This window comes from Oenanthe melanoleuca, chromosome Z (genome assembly GCF_029582105.1).
Source record: "Oenanthe melanoleuca isolate GR-GAL-2019-014 chromosome Z, OMel1.0, whole genome shotgun sequence".
NCBI lineage: Eukaryota > Metazoa > Chordata > Aves > Passeriformes > Muscicapidae > Oenanthe > Oenanthe melanoleuca.
In genome coordinates, this window is record NC_079362.1 from 55,038,967 (window position 1) to 55,062,271 (window position 23,305).

Consider the following 23,305-nt stretch of genomic DNA (forward strand, 5'->3'; position numbering starts at 1 on the left):
AAGAAATCTAGAAAGAAAGAATAAGCTCTTCACAACTGCAAGAAGAAGATAATGCATATTACTATGCTTGAGAAGTCAAGTTGTTTAGATCTGGAAGATTTACATAAAAGAACTGGCAGAAGCTGCTGACAGATAAAAGTCAACACTGCTCTTCATCTTTTGGGAATTATGGGAAACATTTGTAAGTACATAGAAAGTTAAAAATAATGACAATATAGCAGTCACCCAGAAAAAAATGCAAACAATGGCAAGAGCTCTCCAGCACCACAACTTTTATTCAAAAAACTAATGTGTTCCAAATAAAATGAAATGTTTCCTTCCCTACAAAAAAAAAAAAAAAAAAAAAAAAAAAAAAAAAAAAAAAAAAAAAAACAAGCAAAAAGAAAAAGCGTAGAGCCATAGCTGTAACAACAGAATACAGCCATGCTGAAAAGCAGTCTTATAAGAAAGTAAAACTGGGTTAATCTTTACAGCCATTAAACCATGGAGTGATCTGCCATAGATAGAGAAACAACATTAGGAGAATCCTGGACTGAATCTACAGAGAGGCAATCCCTCCATCCAGATGAAGAAGAAAACTCTAAGTCTTACATGTAATAAGATTTTTTGACCCATACAATATTCCTTTTGAGATTTGTCTCATAGCAATAGCAATAGCATAGCATATCAGTGTTGTTTTCTTACTCCAATATATTTCACACTACCAAGATCCTAAACAAAAAGGATGCCATGCAATATCAAGTACATGCACTTAATGTATGAACCTAAAGATCTCTCTTCATAAATCATTGTTTGTTCACAGTCCACTGCTAAAGTAGGTTTAATTTGGACCATTGCTCTTAAGGTGATGAATTAATTTCATGAACCTTTACAAGGCCATCAGGGCCCCAACCAGTTAACTAACTCTAACTGGCAAAAGACTTTCATTTGTGTACTGACCAGCACACTGTGTTATGAAATTCATATAGTGTAGGAAGTGTATTCATATTTCATAATTCATATAGGAAGTGTGTAGAAAATTGAAAATGACAACAAAGATGGTGCTTATGAAAATCTGGCTGTTTTTACATCACCATCTGCAAGCCAAAGATTAACTAAAGTCAGGGCAAGAAGGCAAGAAGATTTCAGCCTTTGGTGAGAGTATTCATATGCAAAGAGACCAAAAGCAAGAGACAAAGCCTAAGAAAACCCAAACACTTCAAATCTAAGAAATACTTTTGCAACCCTACAATGTTAGTAGAATGTTTTGTGGTCTAAAACAAAAAAAAAATGTCTCTCTTGAAAACCAGCAATGTATTGTAAAGGAGGGAGACTGAGCAGAATAGGATGAAATAACTGAAAGAAATATTTTTTAAATGATCTTGGAAGGTATAAGTTACAGAAGGACAAACTAGAAAAAACATAAATCTGGTTAAGAACTGACATGTTCCCTATGATCTTTAGCTCAGGTGAATCAAATAAAAGCAGCTCTTTCATGGAATAAATGAGGAAGGCAGAAGCTCTTTTTAGGTCCTCTACAAAGATGCAAGAGATGAGCAAGAAGCAGTCTGATCCACTGCTTCATTTCTTCACTTCTCCTACTCAGCAGCTGCCCTTCACTGACTGACTCCAGCACAGCAGAATGTGCTTTAGACATTCTCCAACTTCCTTGTAAAAAATTCATGGGTAACAGAATCAATGCCATTTCTGAACTTAGAGGACTACTAAGTTTATACATGAGAATGACAAGAAAAACTAATGTCTTGAATTTTAAGTGCTGCTAGTGTACAGATCTTCGAGAGGTCACACACATAAAACATCCAAATCACTTTTTCCACCATCCTGTCAAGAAAGTTAGCTGGTCTTCTAACCCATTTATACCTGAATATATAGTGGCACTACCTATCTAATATATTTATCTCAATTTTCACATAGGTACAGAGCTTAAAGTAACATTCACTCAGTTGACCTGAATATTGCTTATAGGATGCAATAAAGGAGTAAAAATACATTGCTGAATTGCACAAGATGTGATCAAACATGTATAAAGGCTTTCTACTTATGACTCACTATGAAATTGGCTTGAGATGCTGAAAGGCTGCTGGCTGACTGGAGCAAGCCTTCTGGCCACACTGGCCAGCAAGGACTGACAATTGACTATTCTGTCAAAATGCCAGGTATATTCTGGTTGTTTTCCTGCTATCCTACTGGGTGTGGGGTGGTGCAGAGAGTGGGGCGTGGGGGGGAAGAGAGAGAGAGAGAGAGGAAAGAAAGGAAGTCTTACATTTATGGTCTTTTTGTTATTGTGCTCTAGAGGAATCCATTGCTCATCTTGCCAGAAGAAAGAACCAGTTACCTTTATTTGACCTTAGGAGAAGGGAACACCTTTTCCTCATTTAATTTGCCTTTTCAAATTTATTTATTTACTTATTTATTTAAATGTCAGCCATGCCAGAAGGAAAAAGGTTATCTCATTTGACTCCCAGATGGAAAATCATTCCAAGAGAACCAGTTCCCTGCTGAGAACAGGAAAAGGGGAATACATTACTTTTAAACTGACCTGATTTTTCTAAAATGCAAACAACTCATTGTTTTTAAGCACAGTTCACATGAACTGCCTGCATGAAGCTGGAAAAACTTGTCTCCTAAATAGCTCAGATCTGGCAACTTCAGAGAACTTTACTGAGGATTTTAGAATACAAAGCTCCTCAAAAATGGCAGATGCAGCAGACAGCTGGTCTAACTCACCTAAGCTCTGCTATGCTATCACCACAGGCACCTATGTATTGCAGGACCTGCTACTTCTCAAAGGATTCTAGTCTTTGTAAATGTGCCACTAGTAGCCTCTAAAATAATTCAGACATATCAGTATGAGCAATCATCTAAACTGTCACCTTATTTAAAGGGAAATTCCCTTTTATTTTTGTTTTTTGGTGGTTTGGGTTTTTCAAACAGCATATTTCTTGATCTCTCAGGGGAGCCAGCCCTTCTGCTTCTCTTTTTCTTGTTTCAGTATATTAGTCTGCTTTTCACCTGTCAGCTTCCCACATTTTAAACCTTGCTTTCAAACCAAGAAGTCTTAGGAGAAAGAACAAGGTGGCTGGTTATTTTATAATGGGATTCAGCTAGGAGTGAACAACTCAAAGGACCAAGTGAAAATGCTAATCTGTGTTGCCTCAGGTTGAGAAGGAAGACCTCAAGAAAGTGCAAGGCCACAGGTGCAGATTTCTCTAGATGCACATACTCAACTTGTTTGTCTGCTGATTCAAAAACACTGCAGGATAGTTTTGTGCTAAACTTTTATGTATAAAGACTGGGTCGGAGGGGTTATTTTTTTTTACCAGAATAGCTACAAATTACATACCACAAAATTAAATGGAGAAATTTAACATACACTGGGAGGTAATAGTGTAGTCTTGAGTCATGCTAATAAAGACAAGAACAAAGTTTTAGAGTCAATTATAGTGGCCATTTATGTCACTGTCCAGTGCTCTGTAAACATCCAAAACAAGCTGTGCTTTTAAAAAAAATTGAGTCTGAAAATAAGCATGGATTAAAGATTTCTGACAAGCTGCAAATAGGTAACCAAAAAATACTTTGCATGATAGAAAACACATTATTTTCCAGAACATTAACTTGATACTGAAATAAGAGAATTTCATGCTTTTACTGCTGCATGGCTATCAACTTGAGCCCAAGAGAACAAATTGGAACCATATTCAAGTCTATTTTTTCCTGCTGGCTTTATAACTTCCCCATGCTTTCTGCACATTACACATTCTCTCTTTTGCTCTCAGCATTTGGACTCTCTCCTTCAGGCATACTGTAATCCTGCCAGCCAAAGAGCTTTGCTTTTAGAAAGTAGATCTGCCAACTTAAACACCAGTCTCCTAAGGCAATCAAATAATGAAACACACATGTATGTACTTGCACATAATCTGTCAAATACCTCTCTAGCCCACTACAAATGATTTTTGCAATCTGGGGCTTTCACAGGAGCATGCATTCATACATAGTTTCAAAGATCAAATGCCATGGTTTTCTAGAGTTCTGTGTCTTTCTGTACACTCAAATGCAATGACCCTGCAATTTCTATATTAACATCTAAAGATAAGAAAAACAAAAAACTTAAAAACTAAAAGGTTGTGCAGAAAATTTCATATGGGGTAGGTATATCCTTTAATTTCTACAATTTGGCAGAGAGGTCTCCTGCAAGATAGCACAGACTCCTCCATGGCAGAACACTCTTTGCACGTTTCTAGTGTGTCTGGAAAATTAGTGATTAACCATTCCAGGTGTCAAGAATATTTTTCATACCTCCCTCATTACTCATGTATCATCCACACTTGATGTCTTGACTTCCACTTTCTAAACTAGTGTTTCCTGAAAGAAGAATCTAATATATGATGCTAGCAACAGTGAAACCCAGGAAAAACTTTGAACTTTGTCATACTAGGATGAAACTGAATACTCTTGATTAAGTAAGATTGCAGTTTACTACATGGCAAGATAAAGATGGGAGCAAAAGCATCTTCTAAGGAAGCTAGGTATGGATTAGTATTTGAAAAACAAAAATCAAGTTCCAAGTATGGTAATTCACTACGTAACGTCACTATTTGCAAAAATTCCTGTACTGTGAATCATGATACAACAAAAAAACCCTCAAAACTAATAGAGATGCACCACAAAAACGTAAAGTAAGAGGTGTTTAAACACGTGTCACTGAAACATTCTACTACAAAACATGCTTTACATGTACAACAAAGCATTGAGAATTTGAAACTCTGGTTTTGCAAAACCACAAAACAAGTAAGTGAACACCAAATTATGATATCATATTTGTTGAATCTGTGCACTGACATTCTGTTAATTCTTTTGATTTTGATGCTTATATTTGGATTCCATCTGGTGCAGGAAGAGGTACGCCAGGAAGATTTGTTCTGCAAGGAACTGCTTTGGACATCCAGTACATAGTAACTGTACTCAATCCTCATTCCTTGGGACAAATAAAGATTTACAGAGTCAAATCTAATGCATTTGCTGCTCCTGGTTTTTGTTATCTCAAGAAAATGTAACTGCTAAGGTTCTTATATATTAAGAATCTTTAAGACTTACTCCTCAGGTTCACCATTTTAAAGTGAAATCTACACGGCCGTCCTATGACAAAGAGATTAACCTTAAATTATCTTAAAGTGGATGGTTTGTTTGCTTGGGTTTTTTTGTTCGTTTTATTGACCTCATTCCTTGCAGGAAACATGATAGCACCTTTGCTCATGACAGTGTCCTAAAGACGACTTAGTATTTGTCATTATGAAATCCTATGAAACACTAATTACTCATCTCATTGGAAAGAGCAGAAGTATCAATGAAAAAACCTGTTTCCAGAGAGAAGGCTGAAGGCTGGGAAGAACAGGTAACTTAAGGCCATTAACTGATCAAGCTGAATGAAGCAATTTTAGTTCAGTGAAACCTTGGGAAAAACAAAGCAAGAGTAAGTGGGAAAAAGGGTGGGACAACTACATCACTAAAAAATTGTATCAGATGGTTGTACTTACATGTATAAACACAAGTTTTAGATTCAGTTTTGAAACCTTAATATTCTCCTACTGTAGTGTGCAGTTCATTGTCTAATGCACATACACCAAGGTGATAAAACTCTGTATTTATTCTAAATATAATAATTTGTTATAGTAACAGAATATACAAATAAGACTGTCACCATATCACTTCCTCAATTATAAGAAACCCCTGTTACCATCACATTAGTTACCCAAACAGCTGTAAGGAAAACATCAGTCCTGCTGAAGTATCTATCAGCCTAAAGCAAATTTTTAGCATGCATCAGTGAAGAGTTCTGAATATATTGAAAGAAAATAACTTGGTGAAAGTAATTTCTATACTGTCATCACCAAATACAATTAAATACTTATAGTTTCCCAAGTGAAAACACTTTACTACTGAATTCACAATTTTTACCATGTAATGGACATTAAAGGGATAAAAGGTTAAGTAATCCACATTAAGTATGTACTAAAGGGAGCAGTTTGGACTAATTAGCAACAAGCTTTAAATTCATCTAGAAGTTATGAATTCAAAACAGGAATAACAGGGTGAAATTACACGTCCTGCATTAGCCCAGGACTTCAGAAGAGATGTTCACAACAAGAGTTTCCCTTACTTGCATTCAAAATTTATGAAAGTCAGACTCTGTTGTCTACATCAGCATTTATGGTGTAGTATTTCATGCACATTCATATCCTATGATTCTGGTATACTGGAATCTTTCCCAAAAAGAGCTAAGATTTGTGCTCCAAACCCTAAAGACATTGGGAATTTTGCCTAAAGAACTAACAGTAAGAACTTATGGGATTTTTCCCAATGCTGCTAAATCTAGACTAGGTCTGATCCTGTTTCTTCTGAAGTCGAGATGAGTTTTTTCCAACAATTTAAGGGAAAGTAGAATAGTAACCTATGGCTTCTTGATTTGTATGAACAAATCCTTGAAGTAAAGAAAAAAAAAACCCTCAACCATGAATAATATTTTCAAGAACATCAGTACTGCAAAATAGTTTTCTTTTTAGTTTGTATCCAAAAGAATTTTGAATAAAAGATTTTAATGCTCTATTTAGAAGAGAGAAGCTCACATTAACAAGCATGGGCATGTTCCATCCAAACTACTAGACAATTTACCACTGTATTTGACTGGCTATTTAGTTCAAACAGACATTGAGAAGTAAAAAAAAAAACCCACACAAAAAGCCCCCAACAAAATAGCCATTCTCATCTAATTGGCACATTCTTACTGTGTCATAATAAAACCCTACATATTTGTCTTAGAGGAAACATCTGGGGAAAAAGCATAACAGTTGGTAACTGTCTTCCCCTTTTTGGCTAAACTGTTCATGCAACTCAAAGTCCTGCATTCTAAATCACTCTGGAAGGCATCAGCAGCCCACTAGCTTTTTCAGTGAAGGTTCTAATAATTATAGATGAGATTTTCAACTTGCTAAGAAGCAAGATTCTATGCTAGTTGCTCTGTATAAACATTGTTCAATCAGTGGTTTAATATTATCCCAAAAACCTGTCCTGACAATAATGGGATTGTGAAAATCTCTCATTTTTGTGTATGGGGCTGCAGTTTACACAGGCTACCAGAAAGTTTTTAGAGTTGTAAGCACTAAGTTTGATCCAAGAGGAAGTCAGAAAAACATGAAAGTTGCAGGAAACACACATTAATCTTTCAATCAACAGTAATGAATTATAAATACAGCAAAGAGAATTCAAACGTTCATCACTCTATGCCTTTAAGGAGCCCTCACTCAATGAACAGAGATCCTAATTTCTGTTATTTTAGAAGAAATTATTGCTACTTGCTGTTTAGAATGTGTTTCTTAGAATTCTATCAATTGGCCAGGCCAGATTACAAGGATGACTAGAAAATTTTTATGCCTAGAACTGGCTGGCACTGGAGGAAAAAGCCTCCCTAAATCTTTACCTTATTAAAAAAAATGGCTTATTTAGGCTACTGACTAGCTACAGTGTTCTGGCTTCAGAACAATTGAGTAGATTTGGAATGTCCAGAATATATTCTAAATTACTTAGACACCTGTACAGATTTTACTCCAAAGTACCTAAAATAAGCCTTCACAGAAGACCTATGTACAGCAGAGACTGAAAGGCCAAGGAACAGATCAGACCTCGCTGCACCCCATGGTGTCCTAGCACCCCACAGGTCTTTGCAGACCACATCAGGGCTGATATCTGTCATGCATGTGCCTGTCAAGTAGGAGCAAGGCAGGAAATGATGGAGAGTTTTGCCATGGTCTCTGTTGCTCCTCACCTGTGCTGAGCAGCTCTGTCTTTGCAAGGAGACAATTCAAGGTTAAGTTCTAACACATAACAGACATTTTCCTGTCTCCATCCAAGTACAGCACATGAAAAACTGCAATGAAATTTGCATGAAAAAATAGCACGAGAGGACTGGAATGTGTGCTCACCATGTTGAACACCATGTGCAAATAGGAAAAAGACTGAAGATTTTTCCCTTTAACTTCTTATTTCTGGAATGTTCCTGGATAGAGAGATAATTAAACCAGACACAGCTGTGTAGCCTTATCTACCAAGATGAAAATTAGTGGTTTCTCTCATTAAGTCCCTAACTGAAGTCCCTTCATCTACCTCCAGAAAAAAGAGCTGAGGAAGAGGACTTGGAAATGAAAAAGTAATCTCACAAACTAAGAGGCTTCTCTTGAGACAGACTGCTGGAGAAGCCATTATATGCTTTGAAACATAGATTTGCAGTGTATCATTCCAAAGATTCTTGGCCAAGAATAGTCCTCCATGCTTTTTTGCTATCTACCAATGTTATCCAAGCAGGTTGAAGAGATCTTGGAAAAAATAGGTGATTTGAGATTTCTCTCCTAACCCCAACAAATGAATCGAACTGTTATACCTGTAAACAAGACATGCAAAACTGGTGCAGCCTCCTGCTAGGTTGTCGTGGTAACTCTATCCCATGAAAAACCAGCTCAGAGGTGCATTCCCTCTCAGACTACAGATCTCAGGTTGCACTGCTCTTCCTTCCCAGGTGGTGAGCAGGAGGCAATGGAATGGGAGTGTTCAAACATGTTGTATCCAGCAAATGCAATCCCACAGAGGAGAAAGAGCCAGGCAGAGACCACATAAATTACACCTATCTAACGTGCTCGAGTGGAACAGTTTGGCTTTTTGCCACTACCTTTACAACTTTAAGTATGCATGCGTTTTACAAGGAAGCATCATAACATTTAAGGAAAGCAGAGTTAACTTCATTTTTCCAAAATAGACACTAAAAAGGAAAAAAAAAAAAAAAAAACCCAAACGTAAAATACCCCAAATAGAAAAACCAACCTCATCTATTTTACTGAAAAGATACAGTAGCTGCTCAAAATGTTCTGGAACCTGAATGGATTCAAAGCAACTGCCACTCCTCCAAGAGGTCTCTCTTCTGCAGAAGCATCTTCCCATCCCAGATGCCACCAACTGATTTGCCAGGTGGAAACTGTTTAGACCTACCAAAGGCATATCTCACTTCTTGCACTCAACATCCACAATCTTCAGTGAAGAAATTATCTCAGATACTGATCTCTGGGAAATAGCAAATTCTAACATAGCAAATGATGAAAAGCATATACAAACAGACCTAGTATATTGTACAAGAAAATTGTCTGGCCACTAACTGAACTGTTAAAGACATTTTTTCTTCATTTATGTCATAGTTTACATAGTAGTTGTGAAGTATAAGATGGTCTCAAGATATATTTTTAAAATGAAGAACCCATATGCAATCACATCTTTCCCTGGATCAGAGCAGTAATGTGTTTTTGAAACTCTGCCTTGAGGATCTTGTTACCTGAAAAGCCATCAGCTTAAATTTAATTTTTTAATGCTGTCTTACATGCCAATAAAATGGGTCAACATGAGAAAAAAAAAACCAGATTTGGGTGCTATTCTTGTGGACTGCAGCATACAGCATTTATAAAAGACTGAAAAAAATGCAGTCATGTTAGTACAAAAGGTTAAACCTGGTAACACTTTATGAAAAGATTTCAGGAAATGTCCAAGGATGCAGGCATTTCTACAACACAGTGGAAAAAAAAAAGAAAACAAACAAAAACTAGAACTCCAACAAAAAAATCTACACAAGTGACTTCTCTTAACGAAATCATCACAAAATAGGAATTGCATTTGAGACATGTATTTTGCTGAAATCACAAACAAAAGTTAGCAACTATTAACTAGAGCTACTGATGGCTTTTTTTTATTTGTTTAATTTCTGTTTGTTTGTTAGTTTTATTATTATTATTATTATTATTATTGTTGTTGTTGTTGTTTAAAGCCAGAAATTCTAAGTTCACCCAAGTACTTAGATTCTCACCAAAGTATTCTCAGGACTTAATAACCTTCTTCAGTTAAAATAAGCATGTTTTAATATTGCGTAATTCCCTTTGTCATCCTTAGCTATGAAAATAAAGAAGTTCTTTGTATTTTAGCCTTCAGATTGATTTCATGGATGTTCACCACAGAGAGCAGCTTTGGAGTGAGATGCAGATGTGAAACGGTGCACAGCCAGCTGCAGTTACAGACCTGTGCTCTTTCACACAAGAAAATCTGGATGCATGTATGGCATCACACAACTATTTAGTGGGCATGGTTATTTGCTCAACGTGCTGAATGATCCATTCTTGGCAAACACTTAGTACCATGTATTGCTGAAACTCACAAACTGATGTTATCGTATGCAAGCCTAAGTAAGAACTATTTGCTAACCAGTGAAGGTTTTTTCCAGATGTTCCTGGATCACAGCTACAGGACCAGACCAAGATGATTCCAATGAGAGGTGTAGGCTAATTCACCTTTGCCACGCTTTACATTTGCCTCAGCTTTCATGTCAGCACAAGGTATTAGCGGACTAAATCAGTGTAACAAAAGGCTAAGGAAAGGTAAGCAGTCACTCAACATAGTGCCACTGTTACAATCATGGAAAGGCATATTAAAATCAGTATGATACAAAACAGACAAATATTTGTTACAGTATCAAAATAGAAGTGTCTTATTCTTTCAGCTTCTCAATGCAAAATGTGTAAAATAAAGCAGTATTTTTATTAGATTAATTAGATCGATACAATCAGGGAAAAGAGAATAATTTCAGTCACACAAGCCTTTTCAGTCTAAGGTCACCTTTAAGGAATAAAAGGGAGTTCTGTGTGCCCCAAGTGATATATTTTTCACAGAAATATCTGTTGTTTAATCGGAGTATTATTTTTAAAAGCTCTATCTCTCTCTCTCTTTAATTTTTAACCTTTGAGGATTAAAATGCAACACAGAAGACTCTGGTTTAAAGGTCCTTCCTCCTCCTGCTTCCTTTCTCTTGTACCAGCAGGTGGGGCCACGCATCAACCATGAACTTGCCCAGGCCCGCTATCCTACATGTACTCGTACTTGCAAAGCCTATTCCCATGCTTCCTGCTGTACTTACAAAGGCTTTTTTACCTGTCATCAACCCTGATATTATCACTGTGATTCCTGTATCTCACTTCAGTGAAGCTTTCAAAAATCTTTGCAATCATCAGTGATAAAACAGGGACCCTGTTTTCAGATGCATGCACTTACCTGGCAGCTAGAAATTCACCTCAAAATGTGATCACAAGTATCTGGCAAGGCTTTATGGCAGGGACTTGCCCCATTTCTCAGTGCAAGTCAAACTCAACTGACATCAAAATTCATGACTGCAACGCAGTTCTGACAACTCCAGCAGAGTAAAGGCTTATACTCAGACTGGTTCTAAAAAGAAAGAATTCAATGTTTCTGGCTTGAATGGTAAATATATTTACCATTTGTATTTGTCATGAGATAGTGACTCATCACTTCATCCCATAGTTTCCTTTTTCCATTTGCCTAAATCAGGCAAGATGACTGTTTTCTTCCCAATGGAGGCTCCAGGTTCGCTACATTTCGCTCACTCTTATGTCCCTCAATACACAGATGTAATAATTTTCACAAATGGATTGCTACACTGGCTTTATAGCAAAATTAAAGAAACAAATCCTACACCACATTCAGTTAAACCATGCACAAATGGTTTTATGCCCTCTGTCAGATTGGATCTCTGTCAGATATTGCATAACCTGGTGAAAGGAAAGAGTTTCCAAATGTTCTGTGTTATTATCTTTGTGTAACTTGCTGATCTGTATCTGTTCTAGAAGAAGAGTGAAAAAAAGTTTGGGCTTTTTCTTTAAAAAAAATAAATCTGTTTCATAGCTTCACCACAAGAAGGAAGAGCTTCAGATTATTTTTAGGCTCAAAATCAGCTGAAATAGTACAAAGTGTCAACATAAACAACCCTTTTAAGTTACACAGGAAGTTGCAGGAAGTGCCAAAACATCAAAACAGACAAATTATTCATATAAAGATCTGGTCTGCCCTTCTGCAATCAGATCTTTATTTCAAAGTGAGAATTTAGCATTCTAAGTTAAATCTGAAAGTATTTCAGGCCATCAATCAAATTTATTCTTCAAAGTCTGCTTAAGATCAGCCTTCACAAACCAGGTAGGGAAATGATACTGTATGAATCAACTCTAAATGTATGCAGCCATATCAGATGAGCTGAATCAAAGTTTATAAAATGTATCTGGACTTTGTACAGCTTATGCACTTTTCATATGCAAAGAGTTGAGTAAACCTGGAATAAGCAAAGGAACAAGCTTAATGTAGCTTCGGTTGAAAAAAAAAATTCCAAGAGAAAAAACTCCAGCCACATAAAATCTTTGCTGCTTCACATAAACTTCAGATGTCTAATGGAGAGAACGAAGCTGTATCTCCACTGTTGCAAGTACCTCAATCCTCCCAGAAGTAGCCAGGTACCCTTGCCTCATGGAAAAAAAAAAATGTGGCAGGTTGAGCCACTTGGAACCTCACAACAGCAAGAGGAATTCCATCTGCCTTGCCATAGCTCTGACATGCATCAGGCCTGAGACTGGAAGGTGCTAGAGACTTCTTGGGGCCTTTGTTTCTCTCTTATTCTCATAGCCTTTCAGAGTAATTTTTTTTTTAAATCCCCACAAAATCAGACTAAATCTATTCCTTTATTGACAAGGGGAAGACAGGCAAAATGTAACAGTCCTAAAATTCCAGCCAAGGAATGACAATTCTTGTCTTAACCAATGGTTCTAGAAACTTGAATAAGTCATGAATAAAATTAAAATATGGAGAAAGATTTAAGTGTTTTAAAGGAATTTAAGACCACCAGTAAGGGGAGTATTTTTTACAGATCGACTTTCAACATTTAGGAAGGGCCCTGTTTCTAAGTAAGACTTAGAAGACACAGGCCTAATGGGCAACTCTGCCTGTATCACCAGCCTCACTGACTGCAAAGTATGTTCAGATGTGTATGATTATTTGTGTATGACTAATACACAACTGTGAGTACTGGCAGCCTTGTGCTTAAATACTGCAAAGTAGATCTAAACAAAGCAATCTCAACATTGAGGAGCAAGTGATAAGGCTTAATAAAGCCAAGGGAAAAAAGACATTGAGTAGATAATTAAATATTAAAGAGTACTGAAAAATATTAAAAAGTGTTTTCTTCAAAAAAAAAAAATCAAAACAATACCCTAGGCGTATGGCAAAATAAAAGGAACTTCCTTGATTATGAACATATATTCTTTTAAATCTCAAGTTTCTTACACCCTTACTCAACATATATGCAATACGGGTACATATAGAATTGACTCTACAGAATTAAAAAAGTATACGTATTACAAATAAATTATAGGTACATTTATGAAGTCATAAGTTACAGTTGCACATTAATTTGTCATTTTAATCCATAGTACTTTCAATTCATCAAGCAGTGAAAATGTAAACTTGACTGCATTTGGTCAGGCAAGTTTCACACTACACATGAATTTATTTGAAATACACTCTAAGGGTGTAGAGAGAAGTATCATCCTGGGAAGAATCTTTTGGCCCACTGCCCACTACATTGGCTGCTGGACAATATTCCCTGTCCCAAATAACATACATAAAAATAGTGAAGCCACCTGGAAATCAAACAGATATTGCTACATTATTCTTTATCTGAACTATATTTCTGTCCTCACCTCTGCTTCTACCCTAATTTTTATAGCATTCTGCTAACTTAAAAATTTCACCTTCATTTTCATTTTTATAATACTCTTTCAGTAAATAAACATTTCAAAGCAAACTCTGCCTTAGATCTCTTCAGGAAAAAAAAATCTGTAAAGAGACTAGTTTTCCTCATTTCTTTAAGGAAAGCATACTTTATTTTAACAGTAACTAAGCATGAAGTTCAAATTTCTATTCAGGAGGGTCTAATCACTGGTTTTAGGGCATTATGGAGGTGTCTAGCCTCTTATATGAAGTTTAAAATCTTTAATTCAAAACCAGCTATAGGAACTCTTTTTTTAAAATTATTTTTTAAGCAGAAGAAAACAAAGTTGGACAGCAAGCTGATTCTTAAACATTTTAGAGCACAGCAGGCTTATGTGTGTACACTTTGAGATGAAGATTCCCAGTTAAATCGGAATATTTTCTTGTTTCCAATTCCTACAGTCCCATGATATTAAAAATAAACACATTGCATGTAAAGAGTACTTTTTCTAAGGGCAACAAACCCCACATAGGAGGTTACATATAAGCAGACACCCCCAAATCTGCAGCAGAATTTCCCAAAGTAACTCCTGGTACTCCCATAAATGTCTGGGGAGGCTTGGAAACAGCAAGATTAACACCTGGACTTCCCAGTGCAGTGAGGTGGCCAGCTCACAGCTTGGAGCTGTAAACAGAAGCATGTAGCAAGCGAGTACAGGAACCAAAGTTACAAAGTGTTACTTTTTAAACCAATAAGCATCAAAGCTGGGATGCTGGCTGCTTCAGCATGCACGCCTAAAGAATGGGACTTTCTTTCCATTGAAAATGACCTCTCAGCATTGAGGCATCTGTCCAAAAAGCCATGCTTATTCTGCAGTTACATAGGATGGTGACAACTATCTCCACAAGTGGGTTATGAAAAGTCAGTGTCACCTGAGCAGCTCGCATTAACATCCAATACAAGGAATGATCAAAGATGTAATAGCTTTGCTTTTCAAAGGAAATATGTATTCATATATGTATTCAATGCTAATGAAAGAAAAAACATAAGGCTCTAATGACTACCAGTCAAGAGTTCAGAGATAGGGACAGCATAATTTAAAATGCCACTACACCCTATAAATTCATCCTAACAATGATTTACATCTAGTCACTGCAAACTCGCTAGCAGCACTTGCTACAGTGCTTCAGAACATTGCTATTTATTAAGTTCCCACTGACACAGAAATGTTTCTGCCAGGTTAACTTGGTTGCCACATACATTTTTTACATATTTCTGCCCTTATCTTTGCTGGTTATCAGCACAGCTTAATATAAACTTGTAAGACGCACAGAGGGATAGAAGTGGATAAATAAGTGATAAAGAATTTGATATATTTGTGATACCACAAATCTGCAAATTACGCTGCTAACATTTCTGTGTAGGCAGTGTGACGATACTATTCATTACTATGGAGTAGTAAATTAATTTTTCACTGTGAAAATCATGATGACATACTACAACTCTTATTACCTACAGTTAGAAACCCAGAGAATTCATGAACTAGTAGAAGTTGAAGAAATATGAGCCACTCTAGACTTCTGCAATAGGCTGTAAAGTCTATTCTAAAATGTACTTGGCTTACTGATCTGTAAAACCCAACTATCTGAATGACAGTAGGTAAAGGAGACAAAATCACTTCAAGGAAGGGTTTTTTTGTTCATTTTGGTTTTGTTATCCCAAAGCTTTTCCAATTGTAGAGGAGAAGACTTGTTTCTTCTCCTAACAGATGAGTTCTGATAAAATTCTAATTTCTGCCTAACATACTGTTGCAAATACAGGTTAAAAAGCAACTTAGGAAGATATTTCCTCTGTTTAACCTTTTTTTATATAAGGCTGTATTTTTCTACTGCATGTCATACTCCCAGACCATATCTCTTGCTGCTAGCAAGAGATTTGTGGTAAGAAGATACTTCTATTTAGAATGCATAGTGTTGGACTCACTGAACTTTCTCAATAGCGAGCTTGATGAATCATAAAAGAAAACACTCTCATCAGTTTCTCAGAGATGTAAAATAAATGTTAACTCACTCATTTTCCACTGAAGTTTTTAGAATGGAGAATTAAAAACATACTTTTCAACCTGTGAGACATACCTGACAATAATTCACTGGTCTTTGTGCCTGAGACAAACCACATGAAACTATAAACTAGTGTGTAAGCTAAATATTACAATGTAGAAAAAAATCTTAATTGACTGAAACAAGCTGTACACTAAAAAAGCTGACCAGCAGGTGCCATATACACGAATATACACTCAGACAGGACTGTGAAACAAAAATACCTGAAACCGTGAATCTTCTGAATACTGACCTTGTTGCTCACTCTCTGATTCAGTTTTTGCAGGACTTGGTGCTACTGGAAGAGGCCGAGGAGGACGAGGCTTTGGAGTAGGGGGAGATATTTTTTTTCTTCCAATGTACTCTACATAAGTTCCTGGGAAATCCCCCCTCTCCCCTGTGGTTTCATTAAAGCCATTCAACCAACCAATTTCCTCAGGCTTTGCTTCTTCCCCTTCACTGAATCCAAGTGCTAGTAAGGTACCTTTATTCACAGTTAATATATCTCCTAAGTGCAAGTCAATGTCTTCTTCTCGCTCTTTTTTGTAGTCATATAAAGCTCTGTATTGATATCCCTCAGCACTCATCTTGGCAAAAGATTTAACATTCAAAAGTGCTATTAAACAGTATTAAAATGCAATTGTCCAGTTACAGTTTTATGCACAGAGAAATTCAAGATGAATTAAATGGGATGACGAAAATGTCTCTTAAATAATAAAATCCAACAGAGAATGAAAAAACACCAGCCTGCCTTTTCACTGCTGATGTTTTTACTAATGTATTTATTCTTAGTCACTGTCCATTGCAGAAGTTAAAAGTTCCAATTCTTCTGTGTCTAGCAATAGTCTTCCAATTAGTTCTTTTCCTGGGCTTGCCGGCACTTCTGTGTCTCCATACACAAGTTCAGCTGACTCTTTAGCCAGTCACGCTTTCTTCAGATGTATTTGCCACAGACTGCCACATACCTTAAATATTCTGCCACCAAACTCTGCACACATGCTTTTCCTGGAAAGAGAAGAGAAATCTGATGAAATAATTTCATATCCTCTTGATGATTGTGAACTTGGTATTCTACCTACAACTTAAGCTTTCTGCAACCCTGGCAAAGACTTGTACCACATAAGAATCCTATGCAACAATAAAATCAAGCAAGAGGACAAAAATTATCTCCAGCTAAAATCTGTATTTTTATAAAGGATATATGTCAAATTACTTGAACCAAATTCATACCCCTGGAATATGAGGCATGCTCCCTTCTCTGTGACTTACAGCTACGGAAAAGTCTCAGGGTGAGAGGGCTAAGCCCTGGAGCTATCCCTCTGGTGCAGTATCTAACCTGGCAGCAAGATTTTATATACTATCTCCCTGAAGCCAGACAGCCACACCCCTTCTCCATAAAAGGTCTGTCAAGAGAGAGGAGGAGCTTGTAGTTAGCATTGATCACTGGGGTGATTCAGTCTCCAGTTTATGATAAGCGTGAGGATGGGCAACAATCCGCATCCTAAAGCATGTATTTAAAAAACCTTTTGGAGGAACTTGTCTTCTCATAATCTGTAAAAGAACCAAAGACTCAAAAGAGCTTCTACTTGATGACTACCATATTTCCCCTTTTTCTTTTTTAAAGAGAAGCTTTACCAGTCCTCCATCTTCCAGATGGTTTTTAATTTGTTTATGGTATAATACTAGAAAAACAATCGGCAATTGAAACAGGCACACCCAGACCACCTAAGCAGCCCTAGCAGGAGTAAAGTATCAGGGTGTATGCTTAAATTACATTAAAGGCATGAGAACACAGGCCTGAACTTTTGGCTCAAGGTTGCCCCACCATAAAGTAAAAGAAAAAATATTACTAAAACCCAAATCTATTTAAAGAACAGTTTCTTGAAGACATATAGAACAGTGAAAGCTTTCTAAACATCATTTCAACTGTTACTCATTTTCATCTACTTAAAAAGACAAGCCAAATCATAATTTGAAATGCTCTATTGGAAACCAGAAAGTACTAACCACCCAAAACTACACTGAAAGTTCTAAACTACATCTGAATAAAAGACCTGAGAGAGCTGTGTAATACCAGCAGGCAAAATATTGACTGAGTACTATGTACTCAATGTATAGAAAGTTGGTTCTTTTTTTTGTGAAACACTCCCTTTTTACACTGTAAAGAGACACCAGTAGACAGGGCTGGAACAGGGAACATCTGACAGCTCTTTTCCACACCATTTTTTCAATGTCTCAGTCATCAAGTCCTTTGAAATATGACTAACTGACAAGCTAAGAAGTGTTCATAAGAATGCATATGGGCTTTCTGTGCCAGTGAATGAACCTGATCCCCAATCTGTATGTGGCTCCTGTGCAGTCCATCAGGTCCCTGCAGCACATTGCACAACATCTCTCGTGACAGAAAATCTTGTTAAGTTCTTGAAGAACTTCCTTATCAGCCCTTGCAACCAGTTTTTTGTTGCAGGAAAGAATGATCTGACTTGAATTAGACTTCCTATTTCAAAAAGCTTGCTTGTAAGTATTTATTTTAACAACTTGCAAATCTATCCATGTGTATTAGGCACCCAGCTTCCACCAGTTTTAATTAGAAATTTCTGCAGCCACTTCTGAAAAACCAAACTATGCTGCCTACCTGATGCAGCCAAATGTCACAGACTTTGCAATTAACATGAATAGTTTCATTGATATTTAATTTTGTCTCTTCTACCAGAGAAAAGCCTACTGGCAAAAAACTGAGGAAACATGTATCAAATAAATAGCAGAGAAGACTTTATAAAAGCATAGATTTCTCCTGTTTTATGTAGCAAGAGAAAAAAAATGCTCTTACAGAGTGTGGATCCAAGTGTTATGATTAATACAAATGTTTCCAATCAAAACCAGCTATGCACACAGCAAAGCCTGCTAGAAAATTACCACTTTGACTACTTTAAATACTCTGAAATATTTATTTTCTTTTTAAGGAAGGTTCAACAAGTGTTTTGCTACAACTACTTATTTAACTCCTACTGCCTATGGGCATTTTAGCAGCCAACAAAGTCTTCTACATACTGCATAATTCAACTGACTTGACCTACTCCTCTGATCTTTTATTATCAAATGTATCATAGAAACTTTATGGTCATATATTTAAAATGAACACTTCTGTCTCTTATCCATCTTTTGAAAATACAGAACTGGAAATGTTGTAGTAACATAAGAACTTCTTATATATTACTCTTTTAAAGCATATTTTAAAAACTCAAAACATTAGAAAGACTCAATGAAGTTATGGTAGAAAAGTTTCCTTAGATCCAGTTTCCCTGGGGCTAAGAGCTGCAGTACCTGTTCATACTCACTTATCAGCACCGCCCTCAGTACAGAGTCCCCCGCATCTGACCTCCTGATCTATGGCTCATGTACCTGGAGACACTCCTGTGAGTCAGCCATTCTGAAATTCTTGGATTTATGCCTTTTTCTATTGTTACTATGTGTCAGGTTCAGGGATGAAGTAAGACTCAGGAGTTCAAGAATCTTGCAGATAGATCTAACACAGGGACAAACACTAGTTTTCCACAGCTGCTTGGTAACACCACAGTGTATCCAAAATGCCCTCCTGGAGTGCTTTGCTAAGATCCTGTATTAAAAAAATTCCCTTTACTCCAATTGAAGTTACACAGCCTCTACACTCAGGCATTTTGACTCAAACTGACTTAAGCTGACTGGTCCTAAAACATATAGCTTGGACACTATCTTAAACAGATTAAAACAAACGTTTGTTGTTTGTTAAACAGATTAAAACAAACACTTCAGGGAAGAAACACTTTTATATTTGAGATGATGTATTACTGCATTTCCATTTGGCTGGTCAAATGGAAGAGGAGGAAGAAGTATTGTAAGAGAATCAATGTTCATTTGTTTTTTATTTACTGTCTAACCACTTGATGCCACTAAAAATTCCTGAGTTCAGACAGAATTCTGGTCTCAGCAGAATGGTTTATGTTGGGCATTTCAGTAGTGATAAAATTTAAAATTCAACAGAATAACTCAAGACATTCGTTCCTTTTCCTAGGTGGAAAAGGAAGGGGACATGAAATCTTCCCCTTTATCCTTCCCTTCTTCCCTTGTTAAAAACGACATGTGGCTCCCACTTCACTGGTACCCAAGTGTTTCCTCCCACACAAGCTATCACGCCTTTGGTGCCAGTGAATAAAAACTTCTATACTGCATATGCATGCGCAGTAACACCAGAGGGGTAGGTTGGTTACTGGTACAGCATCCCGAATACAAGATGCAAAGATTTTCTTCACTTTTATATAAACAAATTTAATAACCATATCTCCTTGCACTGCAATCTCTTTAATACTAATTGCAAAACTCCCTAGAGAAATAGTGCCTAACACTAGCTTCCCTTTCATTGCAGGATAAGGTTGGTAGATAGAAGAACTGATTAACACTCTCAGGGAGACACTAAAATAATGAGAATTGAGGGGTAAGCGAGGAAATTTGCTTGGAGACCGACTCTTCTCCCCACTAGGTGTCTACACACCTGTGACTCAAACTACAGCTTTCTCTGGACTACGCTTTCCAAGTGGAGACGACCAAGTACCACGTTAGAACGCTATTTTCTGCAAGATAGCAAGGTCTGTGATCTATCACGAAGTAATACCTTTATACGGGTTCCAGTCTGAAATAATTACTTTGAGTCTGTGGAGATTCTACCACAAGTCTTTGAACGAGTCCAAATACATACACATTGAATAAGTACTCTGAGCACTGCACATCACATCCCATTCAGAAACATCTCAGAGACCTTATAAAGGCTGCAAACGATGGACGACGGCAGGTAAGCATCAAGACCACTTCGGTAGAATAATTAAATTAATAACGACAATTTAAAAACTTCGGAAAGCAGTACAGTCTGAACTTCCGTCCCGCTGAAGAGGACGGCAGGTTAACCGCTCCGGAGCCTTGCACCGACATGCAGCCGCTCTCCGGGCGCCGCTGCTCGTGGGCTCGCAGCCCCTCCACCCGCCGGGGCAGCGCTGCCCCGAGCCGGCGCTCCCGGGGCGCGGGGACCACGGCGGAGCCCCGGGCACGGCGGACGCCGAGCCGACCGCTCCCGCCCCAGCGCTCCTACGGACACCCCTTCCGCCGCCCTGGGGCTGTGTCCCGCCGCGGGCACCAGCCCGGCTCCCCACGCCACCCGGGGTCGGCGCTCCCGGGCAGCCCCGCGGTGGCCGCGGCGCGCCGCCCGCCCTGCCCGTCCAGGAAGCGCGGGGCCGAGCCGCCCCCGGCTCGGGGAGAGCCTGCACCGTCCTCGGGGCTCGGCCTCGGCCGCAGCGGACGGCCCGCCCCGGCCTGCCGCGCCGGAGGGCTCGGCGGCGCCACAGCCCGCCCCGCACGGGGGAAAAGTTGCGCGGGGCGGCGCTGCCGCTCGGACTGCGGCCCCACAGGAGCGGCCGGTGCCCCGGTTCCGGACAGCCGCACGGCCCCGCACCGCCCCGCTCCCCTGCCCCGGCGGCCGCCCGAGGGGCAGCACCAGCTGCTGCGGATGCAGCGGGACTAGCTTTACCTCAGCGGCAGCAGCGGCAGCAACAGGAACAGCAGGAGCGGTGGGGCCGTTCACCGCCTCCCTCCCACCGCCGGGCAGCAGCTGCCGACGCGACGCCCCGCTCTCCGCCGTGCGCCCGTCCCACCGCGCTCCCGGACCCGCCGCCCCGACCGCGCTCGCCGCCTCAGCGCCTCGGCGGTGCCGTGCCCGCCGCCGGCTCTGCCCCCGCCCCGCCCCCGGCGCCTCCGCCAACCCGCTCGGGCACCGCCCCGCCGCGCCCGCTGACTGACGGCGGAGCCGCCCGCCCCCCGCCCCGCCGCGGGCCGGCACAGCCGCTCTGCGCCCGGGCCCCGCCGGGCTCCCCGCGGCTCCCTCCCGTGGCCGGGGGTCTTTGGGTCGCCGGCCTGGGCGCAGCGCCCCGCGAGGCCTGCGAGCCTCGGGCGCCGCCTCAGCCCGGGGAGGCCGGGCCGGGCCGGCAGGCGGCAGCGAGACGAGCACGTGCTTCTGCCTAGTTCCTCGTTGGGGATTTTCCTCCTCTCTTTTCCTTCCCACCCCTCCCGTATTAATGCGGTGCGTCACGTTGGTGAAGTGTGAGGCTGGTGAAGTCCTGAACAAAAGCAGTCGCCGTGGGCCGTGGGTGCCCGGCTCCCCGCGGAGCGGGGCCGTGCGGTACCGCCCGCTGTCCTCCCTCGGTGGGCTGCCGGGGCTCCCCGCCGCCCGCCCGGGGCCGCCCGGCAGCGGCTCCTCCGCGTGGCCCTGCCGGCCCGGTGCCGTCCGGGAGCCGAGCCCCTCAGCCTCAGCCTGGGCGGAGATGGCAGCCGCCTGCAGAGACCGCCCTTGATACCTCTGATCACCGGAGACGAGTCTGAAAGCCTCCGCACAGTGCAGAATTAAATTGCTTATTCCATGCTGCCGCAGCACCACGAGCTTGCAGCAAGGCAGGCAAGGCTGCAGATGTATCTACAGCGTTGGGACAGATCTCTGTTTAGATTCTAAGTATGTGTGCAAGTGTTGCCACGACTGTCGCTCCGAAAGAAGGGGCGGTGGTCTAAGCAAATACAGAACGTGTCCAGGGTGGCAGGAAAGGAATGCAAGGGCAGCCGTGCAAGATGCAAGGTAAAGGTTCATGGAGTCCTATGGTGTGAACAAGAATAGGGATTGACTTGCTTAAAAGCAGCCAAAAGAGAGATAACACAGAACATCCAAAGTGATTGCTGCAGGCAGAGTGCACGGTTCAGGCGTTGAAGTACCTTGTAAGAGGCTGTATGTCTGGTAAAGTATGACAGTCTGAACTTAATCTGAAGAAGAGTATGTATTGTCTGGGCAGGAGGGAAGAGTATCTTCTTTTAATTTGAGATTCTGAAACAGCGGATTACCTTGTAGTCTGATCATGAACAACAGAAAGAAAAACTAGACCAGTTTTTACTACAAGCTTCTGTCAGGTGCAATAGATCAGGTTTTGGAATCCTTAGACATTTTGGAGGTATTTATCTGGAAAAATGTTCTAACCCAAGAATTTTTACTCTACTGAGTATGGGTAAATGTGGGAATCAATTATTACTTACGATTCCTTAAAAAGATGGCCTGTTATTATTTGCAGAGGATTTTACTTGTTTCCCCATTGTGTTCCTAATTTTTCAGGCTTCCACGAATCACTAGAAGGATGTTTTCTGTCACCCATTAATGGTTTTTGCATTGATTCATTAAGATCCAGTTTGCTTCAGGACTGCAGGTGGGAGAGGATGACAACTCCCAAGGCCTATAGGGTGACAGTGTGGATCTGACCCCACAGGGGTGTGGAAGATCACTGCAAGGCTGTATCCTTGAAGGTCCAGGACCCAGACCCTGATAGATGGCAAAAATGCCTTCAGTAGTCTATCTGGCAACCTAAAGACACAGAATGACTTTTAAAAATAATACCTATTTTGGAGTAGAGACTGCTGCTTGTACACAAGCAAAAGAATTGCTATAATTTAAATAGTAAACAGTAAAATTTTTGAGGGAAATGTCAGTTCATACAGGTTTTGGGGGTTTTTCTGTTGG

The 23,305-nt window shown here is 39.8% G+C and overlaps 1 protein-coding gene across 1 annotated transcript in view; it reads right to left on the reverse strand.

Moving 5' to 3' along the window:
- The window catches only part of PIK3R1 (phosphoinositide-3-kinase regulatory subunit 1), a 60,571-nt gene extending 39,125 nt beyond the window's left edge, over positions 1 to 21,446 (reverse strand). The window contains exons 1-2 of the mRNA XM_056513815.1: positions 21,284 to 21,446; positions 15,983 to 16,734 (exon numbers count right to left, since the gene is read on the reverse strand). Coding sequence (XP_056369790.1) covers positions 15,983 to 16,316 — 334 coding nt within the window. The 5' untranslated portion in view covers positions 16,317 to 16,734; positions 21,284 to 21,446. The remainder of the gene's footprint in view (positions 1 to 15,982; positions 16,735 to 21,283) is intronic.
- Positions 21,447 to 23,305: the final 1,859 nt, after the last annotated feature.